Genomic DNA, 27,734 nt, shown 5'->3' on the forward strand with positions numbered 1-27,734 from the left:
GAAATGCTACACCTGTCCCCACACCTCCTCCCTCACCCCCATCCCAGGCCCCAAGATGACTTTCCATATTAAGCAGAGGGTCACCTGCACATCCACCAATGTGGTATACTGCATCCATTGTACCCGGTGTGGCTTCCTCTACATTGGGGAAACCAAGCGGAGGCTTGGGGACCGCTTTGCAGAACACCTCCGCTTGGTTCGCAATAAACAACTGCACCTCCCAGTCGCAAACCATTTCAACTCCCCCTCCCATTCTTTAGATGACATGTCCATCATGGGCCTCCTGCAGTGCCACAATGATGCCACCCGAAGGTTGCAGGAACAGCAACTCATATTCTGCTTGGGAACCCTGCAGCCCAATGGTATCAATGTGGACTTCACTAGCTTCAAAATCTCCCCTTCCCCCACCGCATCCCAAAACCAGCCCAGTTCATCCCCTCCCCCCACTGCACCACACAACCAGCCCAGCTCTTCCCCTCCACCCATTGCATCCCAAAACCAGCTCAGCCTGTCTCTGCCTCCCTAACCTGTTCTTCCTCTCACCCATCCCTTCCTCCCACCCCTACCTACTAACCTCATCCCACCTCCTTGACCTGTCCGCCTTCCCTGGACTGACCTATCCCCTCCCTACCTATACTCTCCTCTCCACCTATCTTTGCTCTCCATCTTCGGTCCGCCTCCCCCTCTCTCCCAATTTATTCCAGAACCCTCACCCCATCCCCCTCTCTGATGAAGGGTCTAGGCCCAAAACGTCAGCTTTTGTGCTCCTGAGATGCTGCTTGGCCTGCTGAGTTCATCCAGCTTCACACTTTACTACTCAATCTCGTCAGTTTTGGTAAATATATGTTGATCTGTTCCAAATTATAAAGGAATTGCAAAAGTAAGTACAAAGGTAGGTAATGGCCCACCCTTCCAATGTTTACAATTCTCCGGTCCCAGATTTTTCCTTCTCCACTGGACTATGCAGAAGCCATCCCAGGCTGTCATTCAACGTCTGAAGTGCTCACCGAGCAAGACAAAGTACGAAGACAAATGTGATCTAACTGGTGCACAGAATAGTAGAGTCATATAGCATTGATTCAGACTCTTTGGTCCAACCAGTTCACACTGACCATCTTCCCAAGCTAAACTAGCTCCAGTTGTCTGTGCTTGGCCCATATTCTTTCAAACATTTCTTACTCACGTATTTATCCAAATATCTTTTAATCATTGTAACTGTGCCCGCATCCACCACTTCCTCTGGCAGTTTATCCCACACATGAACCAGTGTGTAAAAACATTGCCCCTCATGTCCTTTACAACACTTTCTCCTCTCACCTTAAAAATATATGTCGTCTAGTTTTGAACTCTCCCACCCTACGGAAAAGACCCTGGTCATTCAACTCATCCATGCCCCTCATGATTTTATAAACCTCTATAAAGTCACCCCTTAACCTCTTAAGCTCCAGTGAAAGAAAAAGACCCAGCCTTTCCAGTCTGATTTTATGTCTCGAACTCTCCATTCCCAGCAACACCCTAGAAAATCTTTTCTGAACCCTCTCCAGTTTAATAATATCCTTTCTATCTCAGGGCAACCAGAACAGCACACAATACTCCAGAACAGGTCTCACCAACATCCTGTACAACCTCAACATGACATTCCAACTCCTATACTCAATGGACTGAGCGATAAACGCAAGTGCGCTAAATGCCTTCTTAACAACCCTGTCTACCTGTGACACAAATTTCTACAACACTATCCAGAGCCCTACCATTAATTGTAGAAGTCCTGCCCTTGTTTGTTTTAACAAAATGCAATGTCAAATTTATCTATCCGCCACTCTTCAAGCCATTGACTCAATTGATCAAGATCTCTTTGTAATCTTAACTTCAACAAAAGCCTGCTATTTATACTCACTGCTTTAGCAACATGGCTCAATATTCAGCTTGCTTTGTTGCTATAGGTGAATGATTACAGGTAATGTCCGCTATCACTCCAAAATTACTTGCATCCTCCACCGTAGGTAGTTCACTGCTTCTTATTTTCACATTATGCAAAAAAAAAGCAAGGCATTTATCTTATTTGTGTTGATTCAAGAACCTTGTTCACTTCAGGATGATTTTGGGTCAATTAATTACCCGTGAATACTGACAGTAATGGATCTGTTTCAATCATAGTAATGCAAATTCCTTGTATTCCAACGTCGTTTTAGATAGTATTCTGACTGTTTGACTTGTTAAACAAAGAAATTCAATTTGCATAGCCTTATCTGATCATTCCTTTTGTCAGGAAATCCATAGTCTTCACTTTGTGCCAGTTCTCATTAACACAACAGCAGAGAGATTTTATTCATGTTTGGGAGATCAGGGATCCTGGAACTGGGCCAGTATCCTGAATGTGCTTTGCTGTGACTTGTCTGGCCACTATAAAGTATCAACCAGGTACTTCAAGCTATGGCCATTGAAGCCCAGGAATAGAGATATTTCAGAGAAAGTTTGAGCTTAACATTCATGGTGAAATTCTCCTGATGTAGCCAGATTTATTGAATTACAAGTCACAATTTCCATAGTGCGTTTAGGAACTTAGTCCTGTGATAGAGGACTAGTCCTGAGGAGCAGATGTAGGCCATTTGGCTAATCTAGCCAAGCCCAGTATTCAATAAACTCAAGCGGATATGATTTTGTACTCAACACATTCCTGTCTGCTACTGTGTGCTACCCACAACCCTGAATTCCTTTGTCCATCAAAAAAATGATCTAACTCTACCTTGAATAAATTCAATCACCCAGCCTTCACCACTTTCTCAGGAAGAGAACTCTGCAGACTAACCAACCTGTGAAAGAAAACATTTTTCTTCAATGTAGTTCAAAATTCTCCTACACGGGAAGACACCCTCTGTCAAGTCATCTCAGAATTTTATGTTTCAACAAGTGCACCTCACATTCTTCTAAACTCCAATAAAATGTTGGCCCAACATGTTCAACTTTTCTTTATAAGATTAAATCCTGCATCCAAGGAATTAATCAAGTGAACCTTCTCTGGGCTGCTTCTACTGCAAATATATCCTTTTTTCAAATTAGATCAATCAGTACTCCAGGCAGGGTCTCACCAAATTCTTGTACAGATACGCTAAGATTTTCCTCTTACATTCTAGCCCCTTCAAAATAAATACCAACATTCCATTTGCCTTCTCTTACTATTCCTGAAAACAATTGTTTTGGATACATAAATGACATAATGCAGATTAATACACCACCAACTGGCATATAGCCCAATCATCCTCAGCTTCGGAGAGACCTGGCACCTTTTCAGAGCTGGCCCAACTCCCTGGCCTGAACAAACTACCAAGGCACTCTTTCTTTCTGTACCTCAGAATTTCTATTTAAATAGCGTACTGTTTGTCTATTCTTTCTGCCAAAATGGATAAGTTCACATTTTCCCATTAAGCTCCAGTTTCTAATTTTTGCCTCATCATTTCACCAATCTATATCCCAGTGCAGACTCTCCACTTCCTCGTTAAAAAAACTTATTTTCTTATATTTACAAACTTACCTCCCATACGTTCAATCTGCATAGAATCACAACCATCACATTACTACAACCTAAACACTTACGTTTTTAAAAACATATATTCAGGGGATATTTGCTGGGACACCAGGAAAACTATCCAAGCGAAAGCAAAATGCTGAAAATGCTGGAATCTGAAATAATCACAAAGTGACAGAGAAACACAGCAAGTTTGGCACCATCTGAACAATTCCACAAAGAGTCTGAAAATGTTAACTGTTTCTCTCTTCACAGATGCTGCCAAACCTGTTGAGTTTCTCCAACACTTACTTTTCATTTAGGAGAACTATCCAGTTCTTCATATTATTCCACAGGCCTCAGCATTCGTCATTACAAGCAGAAGTGTCAGATGGGAGTTTGAACCTATTAACTTATGAGGTGCAACCTAAAACATCATCTTGTAGTCTAAGCTGAGACTGTGCAAAGTTCTTTGGTTTTTATGCACAATCTTCTGACTCAGAAATAAAAGCATTACCGAGTGAGTTAGAGTTGACACACATCATTGTTCAGAAGACAGTGTTTTCGTTTTCTTTCACACAACACCCATGTGACCTCCTCCAGTCCCACAACCCTTGAAGATCTCTGCACTGGTCCATTCTAGTTTGTTGCTCCCTCTCAAATTTCCTTGCTCCACCACTGTCTTCAGCCATTAATGTTCAAGCTTGGGAATCCCCACCCTAAAGCTCCCTCTGTCTTCCTTTAAGAAACTCATTTAAAATCGTATTCTTTGACCAGGCCGTGCTAATATCGCCTTTTGTGGCTTGACGGCAAGTGCTCCTGTGGACCAATGCATAAAATGTTACTTTGTTAAAAGCACAATATAAATGGTTTTCTGTTGAGCAGCAGAGGGCATTTCATGTGTAAGTTCACAGCATGTTTCACTGCAATAGTCACCTTGCTAGCTTCTCAGTTGGTAGCAAGAAGCATTTTCAGGGTTATTTATGAATACCTGTCATTAGAGAAATCACCAAGTGAAATTACTTTAATTGTAAGTAGAAAACTATTCCCAGAAACTAAAGGTTGTGTTTGCTGGGTTAAAGCAGCAGTTGACAGCCGCTGAGGCTCAGGTCTGGTTTAATTGCTTGTATACATGGAGTCACAGTTTTGCCAAAGTTTCAAAAGATCACTGGCAATCAGGCAAAGACCGCACATTATGCCCTACAGACATGTTCAGAAATCACAGTGTACGCGACAGTTACAATCTGGCCTCACTTCAGATTTAGAATCTGACATTCTGTCATACCAACTCAGTGCTTGCAAGCCAGCCTAATCATTGGCATTGATTCACATCAGATTTGAAAAGGGAATATAGGCAAATCAGCAGCGAGTAGATCTGACTCCAAACATGATTCAACCACATTCATGTAAACATAAATGCGTGATGTTTGGGCACACAACAGCCAAAATCAAATTTAGTGGTAGTATTAACCTACTGAACGCTACACAGAGCCTGCAACACTAACTGCTGACATGGAACAGCAAACTGGCAATAAATGACCATGGAACTTGCAGTTATGTAGGTCTTCTCACAATTTGCATGCGTTCAAAAGCTCTTTACTGCCAACAAGGTACTTTTTGAAGTAATGAAGAGTTGCGATGTAGGAAGCACAACATCCAATTTGCACAAAGATTGACCTCCCATCCAGGTAATCCGCTGTAGTGCTGTCAGTTGAGGTCAAACGTTTGCAATGACACACAGGAATTAGCTTCTGAAGTAATGCAGGGAAACTTTTTGACCAGAATATAAATGGCGCTTTGATTTAACATTTCGTGAAAGAAAAATGGTACTGAGAGTGTAACACTCCCCAAGTACTACAACTCAGATAGACTTCTGGCGTAAGACCATAAGAAATAGGAACAGGAGTAGGATGTTCGGCACCTTGAGTCTGCTGAGTCATTCAACAGGATCAAAGGTGATCTGACACTCCTCTCATCCACTTTCCTGCCCTTTCCCCATCGGCTATGATTTCCTGAATGATCAATAACCTTTCCATTGGAGCCTTAAATAGAAACAAAGACTCTGCTAACACACTCTCTATGGCTGGGTGCTCCAAAGACTCTCAACCTTCAGAGAAGAAATTCCTGCTCATTTCAGTCTTAAATTGTCAACCCTTTGTTCATTCACAGGATGAGAGCAAAACTGGTTACGCTGGCACTTACTGCTCATCCCTAATTGCTCAGTGGGCAGTCAAGAGTCAACCACTCTTGGTGGGTCTGGAGTCACATGTAGATCAAACCAGGTAAGGATGGCAGTTTCCTTCCCGAAAGAAAATTAGTGAGCCTGATGGGTTCCTCTGACAATCAACAATGGATATACATGGTCATCGTTAGGCTCAGATTATTATTGAATTCAAATGCCATCTGCCATGGCAGGATTCAAACTCAGGACTCCAGGAAATTACCTGGATTTCTGGATTAATGGTCAGTGATTACACCACTAGGTCATTGCCTCCCTGTCTTAATGCTGAGACTATGCCCTCTGGTCCTAGACTCTCCCACGATGGGAAACACAAGTCCCCGAAGGATCTTATATATTTTAATGAAACCACCTCCCATTTTTCTAAATCCCAATGAGTAGATTTCCAACCTGTTTAGCCTTTGCTCGCAAGACAATCCCTCCATACCAGAGATTATCCTAGTGCACCTTCTGTAAAGTGTCTCCAATGAAAAATACTTCAGCGAGTTTTGAGAAGATTTGTAGCTCAGGTTGAATTTCTGGATGTGAGTTTGCTCGCTGAGCTGGAAGGTTCATTTTCAGACGTTTCGTCACCATTCTAGGTAACAGAGAGCCTCCGGTGAAGCACTGGTTTATGTGTCGCTTTCTATTTATCTGTTTAGGTTTCCTTGGGTTGGTGATGTCATTTCCTGTTCTTTTTCTCAGAGGGTGGTAGATGGGCTCCAAATCAAAGTGTTTGTTGATGGAGTTCCGGTTGGAATGCCACGCTTCTAGGAATTCTCATGCGTGTCTGTGTTTGGCTTGTCCTAGGATGGACGTGTTGTCCCAAAGTGGTGTCCTTCCTTATCTGTATGTAAGGATACTAGTGATAGTGGGTCATGTCGTTTTGTGGCTAGTTGATGTTCATGTATCCTGGTGGCTAGCTTTCTGCCTGTTTGTCCAATGTAGTGTTTGTCATAGTTCTTGCAAGGTATTTTGTAGATGACGTTTGTTTTGCTTGTTGTCTGCATAGGGTCTTTTAAGTTCATTAGCTGCTGTTTTAGTGTGTTGGTGGGTTTGTGGGCTACCCTGATGCCAAGAGGTCCGAGTAGTCTGGCAGTCATTTCAGAAATGTCTTTGATGTAGGGGAGAGTGCTTATGGTTTCTGGGCCCGTTTTGTCTGTTTGTTTGGGTTTGTTACTGAGAAATCGGCGGACTGTGTTCATAGGGTACCCGTTCTTTTTGAATATGCTGTATCGGTGATTTTCTTCTGCTCTTCGTAGTTCCCCTGTGCTGCAGTGTGTGGTGGCTTGTTGGAATAATGTTCTAATGCAGCTTCGTTTGTGGGTGTTGGGTTGGTTTCTCCTGTAGTTCAGTATCTGGTCCGTGTGTGTTGTTTTCCTGTAGACGCTGGTTTGAAGTTCTCCATTGGCTGTTCGCTCTACTGTGACATCTAGGAATGACAGTTTGCTGTTGTTTTCCTCCTCTTTTGTGAATGTTATGCCAGTAAGGGTATTATTGATGGTCTTAAAGGTTTCCTCTAATTTGTTTTGTTTGGCAATGACAGTAGCGGACCCAAAGTTTGGGTTGGATGATTGGCAGAGCTGTTTGTTCCAGTCTCTGCATTACTGCCTCTGCTAAGAACCCTGATATCGGAGATCCCATGGGTGTTCCATTGGTTTGTCTGTAGGTTTTGTTATTGAAAGTGAAGTGGGTGGTGAGGCATAGGTCCACTAGCTTGATGTTGTTGTCCTTGCTGTTGAGGTTGGTGGTGTCTGGTGTATGTGTCTTTGGTCCTTCTAATAGTGTAGTCAATGTTTCTTTGGCCAGGTTGATGTTGATGGATGTGAACAGGGCTGTTACGTCAAAGGAGTCAATTATTTCATTCTCTTCTATCTTGGTGTCTTTGATAGTGTTCAGGAATTCTTGGGTGGAGCGAATGGAATGGCGTGAGTCTTGTACTAGGTGTTTTAGTCTTTGGTGTAGTTCCTTGGCTAATCTGTACGTTGGTGTTCCAGGTAGCGAGACTATGGGTCTGAGGGGTGCTCCTGGTTTGTGAATTTTTGGTGGTCCGTAGAAACGTGGTGTGTTGGATCCATCTGGTTTCATTTTTTGGAAGTCTCTCTTGTTTAAATTCTCCAGATTTTTGAAGTTTTTTGAGTAAGGCTGTGATTTGATTCTCTAGTTGTGGGGTCAGGTCTATCGCCACCTGTTGCTAAGTGTCGGAGGCTCACTGATGATGTTACCTAGAATGGTGACGAAACGTCTGAAAACTAACCTTCCAGCTCAGCGAGCAAACTCACATCCAGAAAAATACTTTCTTAAATAAGGGAACTAAAAATGTTCACACTACTCCAGCTACAGTCTCACCTGTACCTTGTACAGTTGCAATAATGTGCTCTAATCTCTGTAGTGAAACTCAAACACAACCTTCTTACTCACACAGAAGAATCCCCAAGCAATGATTTAGAAAATAATGAACTGAATGTCACTGACTGGGAAGAGACAGGTTCATGCCATAATACAGAGAGACCTGTTACTCCCCCTCCTCCAAAAACAAATCTTTATAACATTTGCAAGTTAATTTTCACTAACTTTGGATGCATTACTTCCATCTTCATCTTTTGTTTTGGGGTTCGGTCACCGTGTCGAATGATTGCAATAACACAGCGCAATTCCATCCTGTGAAACAGACAAGAAAATAGGTTTACTTTAATCAGAACATAAAAAGCAAAAAGCTGGAAACAAAAGTAGGTCAGCAAGGGGAGGGATTGACGGGGAGGTACACATTAGGAACAGCAAATTAGAATGAAAGGACAGGCAGAGACAGGTAAATGAACATGATAGTACTAATGGGCTGAAGTTTACTTCAATGCAAGGAGTATTATAGGCAAGGCAGATAAAGCTTAGTCCCATGTAGTGATCCAGGTTCTATGATGTTATAGCCATTACAGAGACTTGGTTGAGATTGGAACAGGACTGGTTGCTCAACGCCCCAGGTTTCATAGTATCGTCCAGAACAAAAGAGGAAGGTAAAAGAAGTGGAGCAGTTGCATTACTGATCAGGGAGAATGTTACATCTGCACTCAGAAAGGACATACTGGAAGGCTCATCCACTGAGGTACTATAGGGAGAGCTCAAAAACAAGATGGGTGAAATTACTCTGGTACCAAAGGGTCCCCCAACAGTCACTGAGACATTGAGGAATAAATATGTAGGCAGATTATGGAAAGATGCAATCAAAACAGAGTTGTCACAGTGGGTGACTTTAACTTCTCCAATATTGACGGGGACTTCCTTACAGCAAGAGGCTGAGATGGGGTAGAATTTATTAAGTGCATCCAAGAGGGTTTCTTGAAACAGTATGTGAATAGTCCAACTACAGGAGGGGGACATGTTGGTTCTTGTACTGATTAAGGAGCTTGGCCAGGTGACTGATCTTCCAGTGGGATAGCATTTTGGAAACAGTGACTACAACTCCTTATGTTTTAAGATAGCAATGAGTAAGGGTAAGTCTTGTGGTAAGGTACTAAATTGGGGGAGGGCAAATTACATCAGTACCAGGGAGGAGCTAGAGAGTGTTAACTGGGAGGATCTGTTATTAGGCAAATCCACACTTGACATGTGGGAATTGTTTAAAGACCTGCTGATGAGAGTTCAGTACAAGTCTGTTCCAATAAAGGAGGAAGGACAAAGATGGCAAGGTAAGGACACTTGGATAACAAGAGAAGTTATGAATTTAGTCAAAAGGGGAAAAAAAAAGCACATGTAAGGTTTAGGAAGCTAAAATCATACTGGGACCATGAAAATGTAAAGAAAACAGGAAAGAACTCAAGCAGGGAATCAGGAGTGCAAGAAAGGGCCATGAATGACCTTGGCAACTCGTGTTAAGGAGAATCCCAAGGCATTCTACACATACATTAAAAACAAGAGGATAACTAGGGAGAAGGTAGGGCTACTCAAGGATAAAGGAGGGAGCTTGTGCTTGGAGGCAGAGGATGTGGGTGAGATTCGAAATGAGTACATTGTGTCGGTATTCACCCTGGAGAAGGACATAGAAGGTAGTGAGATTTGTGTGCAACATGCTAATATGCTAGGGCATTTTGAGATTAAGAAAGAAGTGGTATTGGGTCTCTTGAAGAGCATTAAGGTGGGTAAGTCTCCGGGCCCGATGATATCTACCCTAGGTTATTGAGACAGGCAAGAGAAGAGATTGCAGGGGCCTTGACCAAGATCTCTGTGTCCTCATTAGCCATTGGACAGGTCCCAGAGGACTGACAAGCAGCTCATGTTGCTCCTCTATTCAAAAAGGGAAATAGGGATAATCCAGAAACTATAGACTGGCGAGTCTCACTTTGGTGGTCAGGAAGTTATTAAAAGAATTGTTAGGGATTGGATTTACGCAGATTTGGAAAGGCATGGCCTAATTAGGGACAGTCAGCATGGCTCTGTGCAGGACAAAAGTCACGTCTTACTAGCTTAACTCAATTTTTCCAGGAGGTGACAAAAGTGATCAATGAGGATAGAGCAGTCGATGTTGTTGACTGGGTTTTAGTAAGGCTTTTGACAAGATCCCTCAGGGTTTGTTCATCCACAACATGCCCCTATCATATCATAGTATCATCTAAAACAAAAGAGGAATCCACATGGGATCCATGGTGTTTTGGCCACAGAAGAGGGTAGTGGTGGAAGGTAGTTTATCAGGCTCGAGGTCCATGCCTAGTGGTATTCCACAGGGATCCTTACTGGACCTCTGCTGTTTCTGATATATATAAATAAATAACTAGGATTAAAACGTAGATGGTTGGTTTGTGAGTCTGCAGATGATACAAAGATCAGAGGAGTTGTGGATAGAGTAGAAAGTTGTCAAAGACTAGAGCAGGATATAGATTAGTTGCAGATAGGAGCAGAGAAAAGGCAGATGGAGTTTAATCCAGGTAAGTGTGAGGTGCTGCACTTTAGCAGATCAAATGTTAAGGAAGTGTATACAGTTAATGGCAGGACCCTGAACAGCACTGGTTGTACAAAGGGATCTTGGCGTTCAACCCCACAGTGCCCTAAAAGTGGCCATGCAAGTAGACGGGTTGGGTGAAGGTAATGTATGGCATGCTTGTCTTTATTGGTCAGGGAATGGAGTACAAGAGTCAGGATGTCATATTGCAGTTTTACAAGACTTGAGTTAGGCCACATTTAGGAGTACTGTGCTTAATTCCGGTCAACACATTACAGGAAGGCTTCAGAGAGGGTACGGAAGAGATTTACCTGGATTAAATGGTATGAGCTACAAGAAGAAGCTAGAAAAACATGAGTTGTTTTCTCTGGGGTGGCAGAAGCTGAGGGGAAACTTGACAGAAGTCTGTAGAATTACGAGATGCGCAGACAGATTTGACGGTTAAAATCATCTTGCCAGATTTGAAATATCTAAAACTGAGGCGATGTTCACAGGAGATGCAAGAGGCAAGTGTTTTACACAGAGTGGTAGGAGTGTGAAAGACGCTGCCAAGGATGGTAGTGGAGGCAGATATGATAGGGGCATTTAAGAGACAATTTAATAAGCACATGAATATACAAAGAATGGAGGGATATGGATCAAGGGCAGGCAGAATGGATCAGTTTAATTTGGCTTAAAGCTTGGCACAACATTGTGGGCCAAAGGCCCCCGTACTGTGCTATACAGTTTTAGATTCTATGTTCAAAAATTAAAAAGAGCTTCAAAGAATACAAATTCATTGAATAAGTCAGTACTCTGGTGCAGAGCAGCAATGCCGCATGCTTACTGAAAGGAGAGTTTATTGAAAAGGGACGGTAGCGCTTTTTTCCCTTTTCTTTCTCACCCCAACTTGGAAAGAGGGGTGAAATATTCAAGAATGACACTGCAGAAAAAACAGTTCCCATAAAGTGTGACTGGAAGGCGACTGGCAGCCTTGGTAAGTAAGACTTGAAAGTAAGACTTGAAAGTATCACTAATATCACAACATTTTAAGTAAGAATTGTCAGTATCTGCATGTTGGATGTCAACAGCTGGAGGGGGTGGTGGTTGTGGGAGGGCAACAAGATGAAAGTGAAAGACAGAAAAATTAAAAAGTGCAAGGCAGAGGAAACAGGAGCTATCAGCAAATTAGGCTGTAGTTCAAAAAAATGTGCAAAAGCACCTAAAAGGTATTCATCTAAATGTACAGAGCTTTTGCAATAAGATTGAGGAATAAATAGCGTAAGTAGTTGTAAACAGGTACAATGTGATGTGATTACAGAGTCATAGCTCTGGGGTGACTGAACATCCAAAGAGTATTCAATCTTTAGGAAGAATATTCAGAAAAGCAAAAAAAAAAGGTGGAGAGTGGTGTTGCTACTGAAATATTAAAATCAGTGCAATAGCGAGAAAACATTATGGCATAGGATATCTAGTTCTGTCATCAGTCGGAGTGGAGCTAAGAAGTAATAAGGGGCAGAAATTATTCATGGGAGATGTCTATAGACTTCCAAACAATAATCATAGCAACAAGGGTGCTATAGTAATTCCAGGTGATATGAATCTACATGCATATTGGGAAAATCACATTAGTAACAATACTGTGGCAGAGAATTCTTAGAATGTGTAAAGATATTATTTTAGACCAATAAACTGAGGTATCAACAAGTAGTCTAACCCAAAACTAGCGTCACTAGTGTTACTGTGCGGCGTTTGTACATTCTCTATGTCTGCGTGGGTTTCCTCCGGTGCTCCGGTTTCCTCCTACAGTCCAAAGATGTGTAGGCTACGTGGATCGGCCATGCTAAATTGCCCGTAGTGTTCAGGGGTGTGTGGCTTATAGGGGGATGGGTCTGGGTGGGATGCTCTAAAGGGCGGTGTGGACTTGTTGGGCCAAAGAGCCTGTTTCCACACTGTAGGGAATCTAATCTAATCCAATCTAATAACTCTAAACAAAGTAAAGAAAGCTATGAGGGGTGAATTGGCTGTTAAGTACTAGGTACCTTCAGTAAACAGCATGACAGTGGATAGGCAACAGTTAATATTTAAGGAACAACCATGTTATACATTCCTTGCAAGTGGAAGAACACAACTGGAAAAGCAGCCCAAACATGACTAACAAAGGAGGGGAAAATTAAAGTAGGAGAGTAAACTTGCAAGGGTTTTAAGTATATTAAAAACTATTTTAGTTCTGCTTCAAAAGAATAATATTCAAAAAACTTCCCAGATATGTTAGAGGAGCAAAGATTCATTGGGAAAGAGACTCTGAAAGGAACTAGTCCTAGTTAAAATAAAGTGTTGAAGAAATTAATGGGTCTGAAAGCTGACAACTGCCTAGGGCCTGATAATCCACACACCAGGATGCTAAAAGGAGGTGGCTATAAAAACTGCTGGCTGTCATCTTGCAAAATTTTGTAGATTTTAAAGACCTGACAGATTGTAATCCCATTATTTAACAAAAAAAGGGAGGGGAAAAAAAACAGGAATTACTGAGTGGTTAGGCTAATGTCAGCAGAAGAGGCCCAATGAACTTCTCCTGCTCCTAACATGTATTCTTGTGTGTTCCAGATCTAAACAACTCCATGTAAAAGTAACAGTTACCTCTGAATTTTTTGCCAGTCAATTCAATATCTGTCCCCCGGTTAATGAGCCTTCTACCACGGAATGCAGCTTCTTATTATCTACTCTATCAAAGTAACTCATGATTTTGGAACATTTTATTACATTTCCCCTGGGATTTCTCTGTTCAGAGAAGGAAAAACAACCCCGATATCGAGGCTGATTGTATAACTGAAGTCGCTCATCTCTGGTACCATTCTTGCTAAATATATCTCATTCCTAAAATCAAGCAAGTTAAGCAAAAGTTTAAACTGATACCTGACCTAAGTTTTTCAGACCAGAATCTCTCTTGAAAGTGCTGAGGGTTTTAACTTACATAGTTCCTGAAGTAGTTGGAACAATGGGAATATCTTCAGCTTCTGTGGGTATGGACCATGGAATGTGCAACTGAGGAGCGAGCTCTCGCATAATTATATTACTGCAAAGACAGACAAACTCCATTCAAACTAATTTCTTCTATACAGTAATACAGCACGTAAAAGATATGAACTCTTAAAGAAAATCAAAATACAAGAAACACACAGCTCCCCATAAAAGAGAGAGAAACAAGTTAAGGTTTTGGGACTGCAAACAAAGTTTCAAATCAAGATTCTTTCTGATAATATTTCAAAAGGTATCAAATATTTTCAGACACTGATGGATTTGTGTATTTTCAAATTACAAGTATTTCTAGTTTTGCTCATCACTCTTGTGAAATTAAAAATTAAACACTCCCTTTGTTAATACTGATGACTGCTCCTATCCTGCAATGCTAACAGTGAACATCAGCATAGATAGTTAAAAATTAAAAACTATGTCATACAGAAATTAAATAGTTGGCTTACAGTAAAAGATAATCAGACAGCAGAATGAGTTGAGATGATTTTGAAGTTCAAACAATGTGAATCATTCTCTAGGAAATTCAAGTGCTGCAGCATGCCAGGAAGCTACTCCTTCAGACTTTAAAATTAGATATCCATTATTTTGACTTTTCTTTTAAGCATACAGATACTATGGTTTAATATTTTGAGAATCATTAAAAGCAATGTATGCATCAGACAAGAGAGAGGTTGCACATCTGAGCTATTAGACCAAACATGAATAATGACAAAGTTGAGTACTGTCAATTAATCATGTTTCCTCCTATGGGATATAGTATACAGTTTCTATGTATATTAAAAGTCTGTAAGTTTGCACCTCAATATTGCATTATATTAAACATTCAAATTATTTGCTGCACCTCATTAAGGGACATTTTGGGTCAGCTACAATTACTATTCAATACTTACTAACAGACACCACTGGTTAAGTTGCAAAATTGGTCTGTGTTAACTACAGCCACCATGACTCATTCAACACATGGGAAGTGATTTCTCATTTACGAAATGTACTTTCAACTTTCGATTTGTAATTTTTCTTCTCTTTTAGTTAAAAGAAAACCCCTCCCCCTCCAGATGCGAGGTCATAGGTTGTTGCCTTGGCTGTGCTCAATGGAGTAGCCTATCACTTGCCAGGCAATTTCAGTCCTGACATTTAATCCAACTTCTCTGCCTCAGTTGCTACGCTGGCATCTTCTCCACACCTCTACAATACCCTTTACAATACCGTACAATAACCCTTTGTTAGATGGTAAAACCAGCATGATCCTTTCAGGATAAAATGTTACACTTCTCTATTTTAAAAGCATGTTCTTTGATACAACAGAACAATACGTAGACTTATCTGATATATACCCTAGGATTTTTGCACAGTCATCATAATATTTCATGGAGTTTTTCACAAAGCTGAATCCATTGACGTCACAAACATAAGAATGCCCATTTGCACGCAGCAGATCAAAACCACAAACCGTTTGCTACAAAAAGAAAAATATGTAAAGAACATAAATCAATAAGGCTGCCCTGTATCAGTAGAAATCTAACAAGCATGCAGTCCCAATAATAAATCAAAAACTCATTCAGCATGATGAAACAAAGATTTCTTTTTTAAAAGAATCTCCTTCCTTCTCCTCATCAAAGATGTGTGTCTTTCTGAAGTCTACAGGTTATTGTAACTGACACTTTAATACATCTTCTAATTGGGTGGCTGGCTATTGAGCTGCAGATATCTGGCAAATGGCACCTTCTCCATGCCTAACACAGTCACAATATCCAGCAGCGCTGACCAGACAGTTACCAGGAGTGCCAGAGATAATGGGAACTGCAGATGCTGGAGATTCCAAGATAATAAAATGTGAGGCTGGATGAACACAGCAGGCCAAGCAGCATCTCAGGAGCACAAAAGCTGACGTTTCGGGCCTGGACCCTTCATCAGAGGCTCTGATGAAGGGTCCAGGCCCGAAACGTCAGCTTTTGTGCTCCTGAGATGCTGCTTGGCCTGCTGTGTTCATCCAGCCTCACATTTTATTATCAAGTTACCAGGAGTGCGAACCCTGGCTGATAGCTTTCGCATAGCCTCAGGGCACCAATGAAAATCTGCAGGTTTCCTAATTAGAAAGATTCTGCAAAGCGCTTTACAAGATGATAACAAAAAAAGATGACCAACAAACAGAAAGGGGGAAGCCTAGCAAGGGTGCATTAGTGAGGTTGAAGGATTCTTGTGAAGCATCTGAAAGCCTAGAGGGATGTGGCAATGTGGTGAAATAGGAGTGTCAGTACAAAGTGCACGTGCAATATGGCCAAAAAAAGAGAAAAATGCATACTGCACTAACATGTAAAAGATCTTAAAAATTCAGTGACAACATTTCAAAGATAAAAGCCATGTTTCAAAACATTTCTGCAGTTAATTCTACTTAAACATTCCAAACACAGCAGCATGCATATTTTGGATCATTGACTGGATGCAGCTTCATTTCTGAGGATTTATAACCAACCTTAAAAGCTACGCAGACTTTCCTAGCAACCAATTTTTCCATGGCAGTTAACATCACAGGATAACGTATCTCTTTTCCTTCACTGTCCCGTTCTACTTTCCCATCCAGAGCTGGTGATTTGCGTGCCTCTGCATGTGCATAGTCAGGACCAACAGTGTAAACCTGAAGTAAGAACAGTTTTACAGTTAATTTTTGATTTGCCTGCATGGCAAAACAAAACTCATTTGTTTTCCTTCAACTCCTGCCCGTTCATCAATGGGTAACAGGTATCAGGTTATATTAACCATAGATTTCTCCACTAATAAAGGAAAATGTGACAAGCTGGGTGCACAGACTGGCCTTTCCAGGCACAAAAATAGTGGCTAACCCAATGATATGTACAGACACATCCAGGTGTGGCCAGCAGCCTTAGTCCAGACACATGTCTGGATCCCTTGGCAAAAATCCAACAATTCATTCGGCTTCTCAAGTGTCAACCCTACAATAGCTGAAAGAGGAGCTCTGCAGAAAGATCAAGTGGTTGATTAGCATTTTGCATTTAACGTTAATTATATTTTCATGCAGAAACAACATCCAGAAATGTTGTCTTACATGTTATTTCATGTTTTGCTTAACTAAGAACAAGAAAGGTACAATGTGAACATGACTGCATGGTGCTATAGTCATATCTCAGCTGGTCATTGTTCATATCTGTTCCTATAACTTGGTTGGGACGAGATTGTCCTTTCCCTACTCAATGCTGTGACAAGCTTTTGGGCAGGCCCAGACTGACTTTTAAGCTTCCTCAAGGTCACAGCACCCACTGCCTTCGGTGGACGCATTTCAGGGTACCTCATGGGGTGGATGGCATTGGAGTGTTTGGTAATGAGATTACATTATAACAGAATTCTGTCTGAGGTACATATCTGATAAAAATCAAATACAACAAAAATCTCTGTTCTGTAAAAATTGATAAATGAGACTTCTGCGGAGTTTCCCTCTCATGAGCAACACAAAATTAAAAATGTACAGCAGTTTATAAAAGCAGAAACAGTACCTTTACATCCGTTCCATCTGTTGGCATGAACTCTTCATAGATGTAAGACCCAGTTTTACGCACGGTGCTTTCAGGGGAGTAAACACTACTCCGACTTCCAATCTGAAAGAGTTGATAAGTCAGTGTGAAGTAACACAACATTGCAGTGTAGAATGCTCTACTTGTGCACAAAACAAAACATGCCAGAGACAAAGTGGAGCCATACATCAAAGCTGATGTAGATTTCCATACAGGGATAAACAGATATTTCAGAGAAAACAGATGAAATTTATAAAACAAGATTTTCGGACATAGCAATTGCCTGAAAATATTAAATTGCTGGAAAGATGCTAGAGTGGCTGCATTAGCATTCCAGAACAACGCATCGAAAATGGGTTACAGAGATAGTAGGAACTGCCGATGCAGGAGAAACTGAGATAATACAGTGTGAAGCTGGATGAACACAGCTGCTTGGCCTGCTGTGTTCATCCAGCTTCGCATCTAAAATGGGTTCAGCATTTTTTGTGACCAAACTAAACTCATTATCTCAAATTAAACCATAAAATGTCAGATTTTTCTGAATTTTTGTATTTATCTCCCGAACAATAGATCTCTCAGTACTCTTTGATCTAATCATTAATTCGGCTAAGTCATAGAAAGATAGCCAACATTTGAAGTATTCTTAAAAAGCTAAGATTTTAAGTTTTATCATTATTATTGAATTTTAGGTGTTTAATTTTAAAGTGGTTTTACAAAGTAATTGTGATTTTAATAAAGTATAGGATTTTAGACACAAGTAAGGGTGGTGGGTATCGGGTGTTATAAATTCACTTTTCTTTCAAACACATCAGATGATGTAAATGAGGCTCCCTATTAAAATTACTGCCCTACTAAAATTTGAATTATAGAATCAGATATTAGTCCCATCACAGAAACAGGCCATTCAGCCTGCCAAAACTAATGCCATCTTTGGGCAATAACAACTCAGCTAGTTCCATTCCTCCAAACCCTCATGTCACCATTGCTTTTTTTTGCTAATCACCTTAAATTTCACTCTCACTTGCCTTTCTTTTGTATCTGTTGTCATGGCTATTGCCAATGGAATAGCTTCTCACTATATACTCTGTGAAAACCCTTACTATTTTGAACACTTCTATAAAATCTGTTCTCAATCTTTACTTTCCCTAAAGAAGGCAACTCCAGCCTCTTCAATCTCTCTTCCTAACAAAAATCTCTCGTGCCTGGAACCACTCTCCGATCGTTACTGCACTCTTTGCAAAGCCTTTACATGCTCGCTAAAATGTTGTGTCCAAATTGAACACAGGCAGAAGTCACATGACACCAAGTGAAGCACTTCACTTGACGAAGGAGCAGCACTCCAAAGCTTGTGGTTTCAAATAAAGTCAAATATAGTATATATGATGATAACCTGGTATTGAGAGACTTCTGACTTTGTCCACCCCACTACAACATCGGCACCTCTACAAATTGAACACAATATTCCAGTTGAGGCCAAGCTGCTGTTAACAAAGCTTCACCACAATTTAACATAAATAATAGAGTTGCCAGCAGAGGCAATTAGTGATGATGTTTATTCCAGTGAAAGAATCAGTATTGGTCTGATCAGAGAGTTATTCTGAAACCGTTCCTTGCCAAGGACAAGACCTTCCCCAATTTGTTTTCTAAAATTTTCATTTTATCCTTTTGCAGGGTCCATGCTGTACCATTCCAATGTTAGCATTTATCAGTTTCTTCTTTCCAGAAGTGTCATATTTCGATTACAGTGGTTTACCTTTCAGCTGGACAGCATCGCAGTTTAAATGCCTCACCTAAAGGACAAAACCTCGGATTCTCCTAATTCCTGTACTGGAGTGAGCCAAGATTATGTGTTTCAAGCTGGATGGGGTTTGCCCTTTGACCTTAGGGCCAGGGGTGTTGCTCTTTGAACAACAGCAAGGTGGCAGATGTGCAATGACTATGAATACTCTCACAGTAGGAATGTTGCGAGGAGTAAACAGGTTCAACAGGAACTTGTTGATAGATAGTCAAAAAGAAGAAAATATTATGGCTTTGGAAATTGAGCAAGCTTGTCAGATGAATTGGATTGTTCTTTCAATGAGCCAGCATACTCAGTGGGCTGAATGGTCTCTTCAGTGAATTATGTCTCTATGATAACACCATTTACTGCTGTATACTACTGTACCTTACGGAACAACCTCTGGCTGCCTCCCCCTGCTGACACAGGGTAGTAAATATACACATTATGGTCTTCTGCACTCACGGGTTTCTCAACAAAGGGTTTTTGGAAGATTTCACCATTTACTTCCACGTGATCATCACCTTCCACCAGACTGCATTCTGCAAAAGAAACAAGAAAATGTCTGACTCAGGACGCGAGCTTTAACTGTGCAGCAATGCAGCTTTTAATCAATTCACACAAAACTGACCAGCAGGATGGCTCAACGTTGCTCCAGGCAGTGCCTTTACCCACCAGCAAGCCATGTTCTCATTTCAAGACTGTTTATCCTCTGTATTTTAACATTGTAGAGTCATAGAGCCTTACAGCATGGAAACAGAACCTTCGGTCCAACTCATTTATGTTGATCAGATATCCTAAACTAATTTAGTCCCATTTGCCAGCATTTGGCCCATATCCCATCAAACCATTCCTATTCACATACCCATTCTTTTATAGATAATAAAATGTGAGGCTGGATGAACACAGCAGGCCAAGCAGCTGCTTGGCCTGCTGTGTTCATCCAGCCTCACATTTTATTATCTTGGAATTCTCCAGCATCTGCAGTTCCCATTATCTCTGATCCCATTCTTTTATATCTTTTTATGCAACACTCATACAACTTTTTAAATGTTGTAATTGTACCAGCATCCACCATTTCTTCTGGCAACTCATTCCACACACACAGCGATGAAAAATGTGCATTATATATTTTAATATGACATTTTTATGAATTTGCATTCCAAACTAGTGGCATGTAGGTGTTGGCTTATTTTTGTGAAGGAGATTCAAGCATTTATTAAGGATTGGTCTTTCTTGGACCATGGCTTCAACTGGTCCTCTGAAACTTCGTGAAAATAAACAAAATTTCAAAAGCCGGTCCTAATTTCACTGTGTAAAGAGAGGCTGCAGAAAAATGCACCACTAACCGTCAGGCCGGTCTGGATCACGATTCAACACTGCATAACGGGGAAGATCTATCCCTTCTTGTTGTAAAATCCGATAAACTTCTCTCCTGCACAGTAAAATAATATCAATCAATACTAATATTTTAATCCAGAAAAAAAAACTGTGGATAAATTACAAAATTCCAGCCACAATATTTCTCGATTTTATTTTCATGACGGCATGTAAACAGTGATATGAATAAATAAGTGACAGATGAATGCTACTCATTAATGTGGACTCATTTTAAAAATTAAAACTGAACAAAATTTGTCAACAAATCAGTTAAGCACCCAATAAAATTGTCTTCCAGGGAAAAGTACTGCTCATTCCCAAAGCAAAAAAGGACTTCTGTTCTTCATATTTGATTACTGACTTTTATTGGCTTATTTTGTATCTGCACATATATCAAACTCTTCAGGGCTCAGCCTGAATAAAGACATCCAATGAAATGTGCATTTTTCATTAACGGAATTTAATGAACTGCCAACTTTCAGATATTAGTAGTATGTGCCAAAGATATATTACAATTTAATGTACAAATTCAACTGCAACTTGAAGGGCAGATCCATTTATCCAAATTCCATCAAACAACCATTTGTTATCAATGAGATTTACAGCATCAGAAAAACTTTGGGTAAAAGAAATTAAATCAACCCAGATCTTTAAGTTATTTTCTATTCCATTACAATCAAAGCATGAGTGTGAAAAGATGACGAATGTAGAATCAAATAAAATAGGCCATGCAGCCCCCAAGGTCTAGGTGAACCAGAGTACAATTATCACAGGTTTTCTCTGCAAATTATTTTCCTTTACTTTTCTAATGAGAGGTTCATGTTGAGCTTAGCAGCAGGCAGTACAAAGACTCAAAATATTTCAGCCATATATATTAATTCTGTATTCAAGAGTCAGAGTGGTGAGCACAGAATGAAGATAACATGGCAAAATGTTATACTTTCACCAACATATAGGCTGTGCACATGAACCTCAGGCAGATGCAGTAGTGGTGTAGATGATGGAAAACAATGGTCTCTATTTCCCCACTTCAATTTGCAAATAATGAGAGAAGTGATATGTTCTGACCAGTTCACAAAATTCTCTTTGCTCTGGGTCCGGTCTGGTTTGGTGCCAATCACATGGCTTTTCATTCATTCAGCTATTTCAGGGAGGGGATTGGGAAACCATAATGCATGACATAATGATATTAGAGTGGGTCTTGGCTGAATTAATGAAGTCTGATAATGTCAGAGGTTGGTTCAGTACATAACTAATAATATCATGGTATAGATTGACTAAAGGCAATTCAAATTCAAAACAGATACCCCTAGATTTATGACACAAATCAAATAAGATCCAGTTTTATCTCCAAGCACATACCTGTCTTGGATATAATATTGCATATTCAAATCATTGATAAGAACTGGATTCCTGAGTTTAGCATAAGCCACTGCTTTATCCAAAGGAAAACCTAAAACAAAGAAAATGAGTATTAGCTCAAAATCTGTAACTTCTAATTAATTTATTCCAATCACCTATCATAACTTCTACTCTTAAAAATGTAGAATCCTCATTTTATCCCAATTGTACCAACAAATGAATGCAATCCTATTCCATAGAGGTAACAAAATAAGAAGTTTAAAAATTCATTTAAGGAATATGGTCAGTGCCGGCTAGGCCAGTATTAATTGCTCATCCCGAATTGCCCAGGGTATAATTAAGAGTCAACTACATTACTCAGACTCTGGAACCTTATAGAGGCCAGATCAGGTAAGGATGGTAGATTTCCTTCCCAAAAGGTCATTACGTACCGGATGAGTTTTTCCAACAACTGATGGTTGTTTCATGGCCAACGATTGGCTAGCTTTTCATTTTGGATTTTCTTATATTTAAAGTTAAATTTCATCAAGTGCCATACTTCAAACCTAATTTCTCAGAACATTATAGTTCTATATTATAGTCCAGTGACATCACCACTATGTCGCCAAAGTGCTAATCTGCAATGAAAGACTTTGGCATAACTGACAAGACCTTCGGATTCATTCACTGTAAAGTAGTTTGTAAACATTCTAAAGGTCATGAATGAGGCTATAGAAATGCAAGGCCTTTTTTATTGTCTCTTTATTCTATTCCCACCATATACAGTTTAATGTTGTACAACTAGCCTAGCACTTTTCCCTTATTATAAATTCCAATCACTATTTCTCACCTTTAGAATGGAAAGAGATCAGACAGTCACACACTGGCCAGTTCTCCACAGGCTCATTCAGGATGACATCTTCATTAAATATCACCACACTGATATACTCAAATTTACACAGACGTTCTAGGATCTGTGTCATTGGCTTTGACTTTGACTTCTTCGCCATTGCACAAATCCCCACGAGGATTTGGCGTTCAGGAGGCTAGATGAGGGAGAGGGAAAAATCATTAAGTTAAGAATTATAGACTTAAACAGAATCTTTGAAAATTCATCCAAACAACTGTGACCAGATTGTATGATCATTTTCACAATGCTTTTGGTGGGAGTTTACCTTTGCAATTTGGTTGCTGGCTTTTTTCCGAAGTCACAGTGACAGCATGTCAAAAGTACTTAATGAAAACAATTACATTGATTTTCTTATATCTGGTTCCACCAATGCTAAAGTCATCAAAACTAGTCAAAATATTACTACTGAGATGCATTAAATTTTTATTTGAAAACTTTGGTCCAACCACAACAATGTAAACAGATACTGCTCATATGGCCATAAAAAGATACTACACAATAAGCTTTCTCAGAAGGAAAAATCAGTGGTACTTGAAAATGAAAACACTCGTTGCACTGGATCTCCATTTTGAAATTTGAGGACTAGTATGTGTCATTCACCAGTTTCGCTGATTTTTTTCCTGCTGGGTTTGTGTGTTCTTCCTTAGTGCAGTTTGATCACATGTCTCCATTGAAATCAGAAGGTCTTGGATTCAACCCCGACTTTAGGTATGCACGGATTTATAACAGTCCATACAATGGATGAGTCATTACATTTAAGCCCTGCTTCTTGCTCATTTGGACATCATGGACCTTTTAGAACTATACGAAGAAATGTAAACCAATTTCCCCGAGTCTGGATTAACAATATTCTTCAGTCATTCACTTGTTTGCAAAGTGCAAACCAGTTGTCACACCAATCTGTATCAGTGCTTCCCAATCTTTTCACCCCACAATGAACCCACTTCAGGGCTTGAAAATTCTCAACATCTAAGCGAGTAGGGAAAGGGGGTTTACGGGAGCACGGACATCAATAATAGTATGGGACATGATAGAGGAGGAGGCCAAGGAAGGGCCGGTTCAGAGTTCTATTGAAGCACTGCTTCTCACAACAACCAAAAATTTCTGTTCCTGAACTCCATTTTAGGAAGCCCTGGTCTACTCAGCAGTATCTGACTAAAATAAAACAGGAAAGGTCGTTAAAAAAAAAACACTCAGGAAGGTACCAAGAAACCCTGTGAATGCAGATTAGAGCGCCAAACCATGGCACTAGCTGGTTTTGTTTTGCAAACTTAATATTTTTCTCAAGCTTGAAAGAAAAGAATGGAAACTTGAAATGCTGCAAATGCCACAATTAATCAGTTAAATTACACCTTTATAACAAATACTATTAACCTGGCTGGTCTGGAGCAAACAATGGTTTAAAAATTAAAACCAAAAGAACTGCGGATGCTGTAAAACAGGAACAAAAACAGCAGTTGCTGGAAAAGCTCAGCAGGTCTGGCAGCACCTGTGAAGGAAAAACAGAGTTAACATTTTGGGTCTGGTGACCCTTCCTCAGAACTGAAGGCGGGTGGGAAAACATCAGTTTATATGCTATAAAAAGGGCAGGGGGATGGGGTAGAGAGTAAACAATAAGATAGAGCCTAAACAGAAAGAAGTGCAGTCGGACAGACAGTTGATAACAATGACTGTGAGGGTGAATAGTTGTTAGTGGGGACTATTAGTAACTAATAACAGGTAGTGTGTAATGGCAGGCTATGTGGTAACAAGGCCTGGTGTATGGGGGAGGGAGCTGGGTCCTGGGAAGCGTTTAGACCTTAAAATTATTGAACTTGATGTTGAGTTCAGAGGGCTGTAGTGTCCCCAGCTGAAAATGAGGTTTTGTTCTTCTAGCTTGCATTGAGCTTCCCTGGAACACCGCAGCAAGCCAGAGACAGACATGTTGGTCAAGGAACAGGGTGGTGAATGAAAAGTGGCAGGCAACAGGTAGTTCAAGGTCTTTTTTGCAAGCAGAATGTAAATGTCACCTAGTCTACGCTTTATTTCTCCAATGTAGGGGAGACCACACTGTGAGCAGCGAATGCAGTAATCTAGATTCTGGGAAGTGCAGGTGAAGTGTTGCTTCATCTGAAAGGTATGTTTGGGTACTTGGATACTGGGGAGGGAGGAGATAAATGGGCAGGTGCTGCAACTTTGCTGGTTACAGGGGAAGGTGCCATAGGGCTGTGGGGGGGTGAACAAAGTGTGGACCAGGGTGTCCCAGAGGGAACAGCACCTGTGGAATGGATTGTGTCTCTGGTGGTGGCATCTTGCTGGAGGTGGCAGAAATGGCGCCTGATGAACTTCTGGATGTGGATGTTGGTGGGATGATTGTATGGGCAAGAGGAACCCAATTGCTGTAGCGGGTGGGAAGAGAAGGCGTGAGGGCAGAAGTGTGGGAGATGGCTTGGACCCGGTTAAGGGCCCTATTAACCGTGGAGCTGGGGAATCCTTGGCTGAGGGAGAAGGTGGACATTTCAGAGGCTCCCTTGTCGAAGTTGGCCTCATCTGAACATGTACAGTGGAGACAAAGGCACTGAGAGAATGGGGTGGAATTTTTACAGGAAGTGGCATGTGAGGATGTATAGAATGGATAGTTGTGGATATTAGTGGCCAGTGTATCCCCAGAAATGGAAACAGAAATGTCAAGGAAGGGAACGGAAAAGTCAGAGACAGGCCAGGTGAAAATTAGGGCAGGGTAGAAATTGGAGGAAAAATTGATGAAGTTTTCCAAATCCGGGCAAGAGAGGGAAGCAGCACCCACAATATCAATGTTTCAGAGAAACAGTTGTGGGTGGGGGCCAGAGTAGGACTGGAATAAGGAAATGTTCCACATACCCCACAAAGAGTCAGGCATAACTAGGGCCCATGAGAGTACCCACGGCCACCCCTCTTACCTGAAGAAAATGAGAGGAGTTAAAAGAGAAGTTGTTGACGGTGAGGACGATCTCAGCCAAGCGGAGGAGTGTGGTGGTGGTGATGGGCGGGGACGGTTGAGGTTTTTGCTCTAGGAAGAAACAGAGCCCTAAGACTCTCCTGGTGGGAAATAGACATGTAAAGGGAAAGGTCCGTGGTAAAGAGGTGGCGGCTGAAACCGGCAAACTGGAAGTTTTGAAACCGGCATAAGGAGTCAGAGGAATCACGGATGTACATGGGCAGAGATTGGACCAGGGATTAACAATTCATTGATCAGAGTTTGATATATGACAGCAAGGAAAGTACAGTGGTGCACAGAGACATTATATTGGGAGGGTTAACTGATATTTTAAATATAGTATGACTGCTTAAAATCAGCAAGAACCAGGATCAAGATTGGAAGGAAGTGCTGCCATTTGAAGTCTCACAACAAGTGTAGAGTAAAGCAACTGTCGATCAGGACACTAATAAATATCACAGGCTTGATAAAAGTTAAGTAGCTCTCCCTGCTGATCTCACTTGATTGCCATCAATCAACAGGCCACAGCTTACCAGATAGGGCCAGGTTTATAAGCTAACCATCATCTTCCAGGAATAAAACACAATTCGTAGCTCTTTCCAAGCTACCATGAACGTACAGATCTACTCAGATGCCACGGTGCTTCTGTGTGAAGACAAGCTCTCGAAAAATGTGTAAAAAACACAAGGAGTTAACATAACACAAAGGAGCAAAACTGGACAAAAGCTTTTCCTAAAATTGTTGGCTGCAGAAATGAAAACAAAATGGTAAAAGTAGAACTGAACTGAAAATTAATGTATAATGTCAAAAGAGAAAAAAATTTTTATAGGCAGAATAAAAAAAAGTGGAGATTCCTCCCTACAATTATTTTAGCAATGCACTTAAGTCCTCTTTTTAAAATTCACACTGACTTTAAAATGAGAAATTATTGTCTTAAAAAGCAAAAACTTCAAGGTACAGCAGCACATGAGGAGAAATTAGTGAGCAAAGAAGCGAGGTAGACATGGATCAAAAATATTTTTTCATCCCTCTCTGCCTAGCCTAGAGATGATAAATGCTCCAATGTTAGCACTTCTTTTTATTTCTACAAAGATATCACTTGCCCACTAGCAAATTTGAGACCAGAAACTGAGTGCTTCTGATAGAGATTTGCACAGTAAACTAACATCTTCTTCCACTTCACTATCTTTGCCTGAGCAAAGAGAAAGTAACCATAAGCAAATCAACTCAAGTTGGCTATATTAATAAATATTCCAAATACTTACCTCCCACAGGTATTCAGTAGCAAAGACAAAAAAAAACTTTACCAACCCATAAAAGGAAATGTCAAGGTAAAGTTTGGAACTTTGTTCTATATATATCTAAGAATCGCAGATGTGATGGACTTGTTAACCACTTCTACTCCACTGTGCAAAAGATACCATCTGATCACAGGATTTAATTGTTATAAGTTCATCTCATTCACATAAGAGGTGTGGGAGAATATCAGAACCAGGGAATCAAAAGATACAGTCATTGGACACTGTGGAGGCACCAACCCTGGAAACAGCTATTGAACATATGCATGAAGAGCAGAAATACGGGATCATCTAGGTCCATCAGGCCTGCTTCTCCAATCAATAATATCATGGGTGATTTAACTGGGGCCTCAACTTCATGTTCTCATCTTCCCCAATAACTCCTTATATCGCCTATTAGTTCCCTATTAATGAAATAAAATGGCAAAGCAAAGCCACAGAACTTTGCATTTCTATATAAAGTAGCTATCATTGTCAGGTTGGAACTGTTGGCACAGGCACCCCACTGTATCAGGCATGGAAATCCTACCTAACCAGCCTCAGATTTGTTTGAGAAAGTTAGAACCCAATTGGCAAATCCTGTGTGTTTAAACTTTCAAAAGCTACGTCTGAGAAAAAAAAATTAGGAGGGGGGCAAAAAAAAATCGTTATTTAATCTCAGATTTATTCATGCAAACCTGGGACCTGGATACTGAAATGGCTGAAGACTCTGGTTGCAGGTAATCACCAGGTGACTTTTATGACAATAAATGAAATGGTGTCACCCCTCCTTACTTCTGTTCTCTCTCAAGTCATGCAAACCTTGGATCTCTGTGCTCCCCAATTCTGACACTTATGCATTCTCCATTTTCACTGTGACACACTTTCCAACTGTGCC

The 27,734-nt window shown here is 40.6% G+C and overlaps 1 protein-coding gene across 1 annotated transcript in view; it reads right to left on the bottom strand.

Moving 5' to 3' along the window:
* ppip5k1a (diphosphoinositol pentakisphosphate kinase 1a) overlaps positions 1-27,734 on the bottom strand; it is a 160,264-nt gene that overhangs the window by 105,011 nt on the left and 27,519 nt on the right. The window contains exons 3-11 of the mRNA XM_059640191.1: positions 22,544-22,739; positions 21,715-21,805; positions 20,322-20,407; positions 19,360-19,514; positions 17,178-17,279; positions 16,142-16,303; positions 15,003-15,124; positions 13,607-13,708; positions 8,298-8,384 (exon numbers count right to left, since the gene is read on the bottom strand). Coding sequence (XP_059496174.1) covers positions 8,298-8,384; positions 13,607-13,708; positions 15,003-15,124; positions 16,142-16,303; positions 17,178-17,279; positions 19,360-19,514; positions 20,322-20,407; positions 21,715-21,805; positions 22,544-22,739 — 1,103 coding nt within the window. The remainder of the gene's footprint in view (positions 1-8,297; positions 8,385-13,606; positions 13,709-15,002; positions 15,125-16,141; positions 16,304-17,177; positions 17,280-19,359; positions 19,515-20,321; positions 20,408-21,714; positions 21,806-22,543; positions 22,740-27,734) is intronic.

This window comes from Stegostoma tigrinum, chromosome 36 (assembly GCF_030684315.1).
Source record: "Stegostoma tigrinum isolate sSteTig4 chromosome 36, sSteTig4.hap1, whole genome shotgun sequence".
Lineage (NCBI taxonomy): Eukaryota > Metazoa > Chordata > Chondrichthyes > Orectolobiformes > Stegostomatidae > Stegostoma > Stegostoma tigrinum.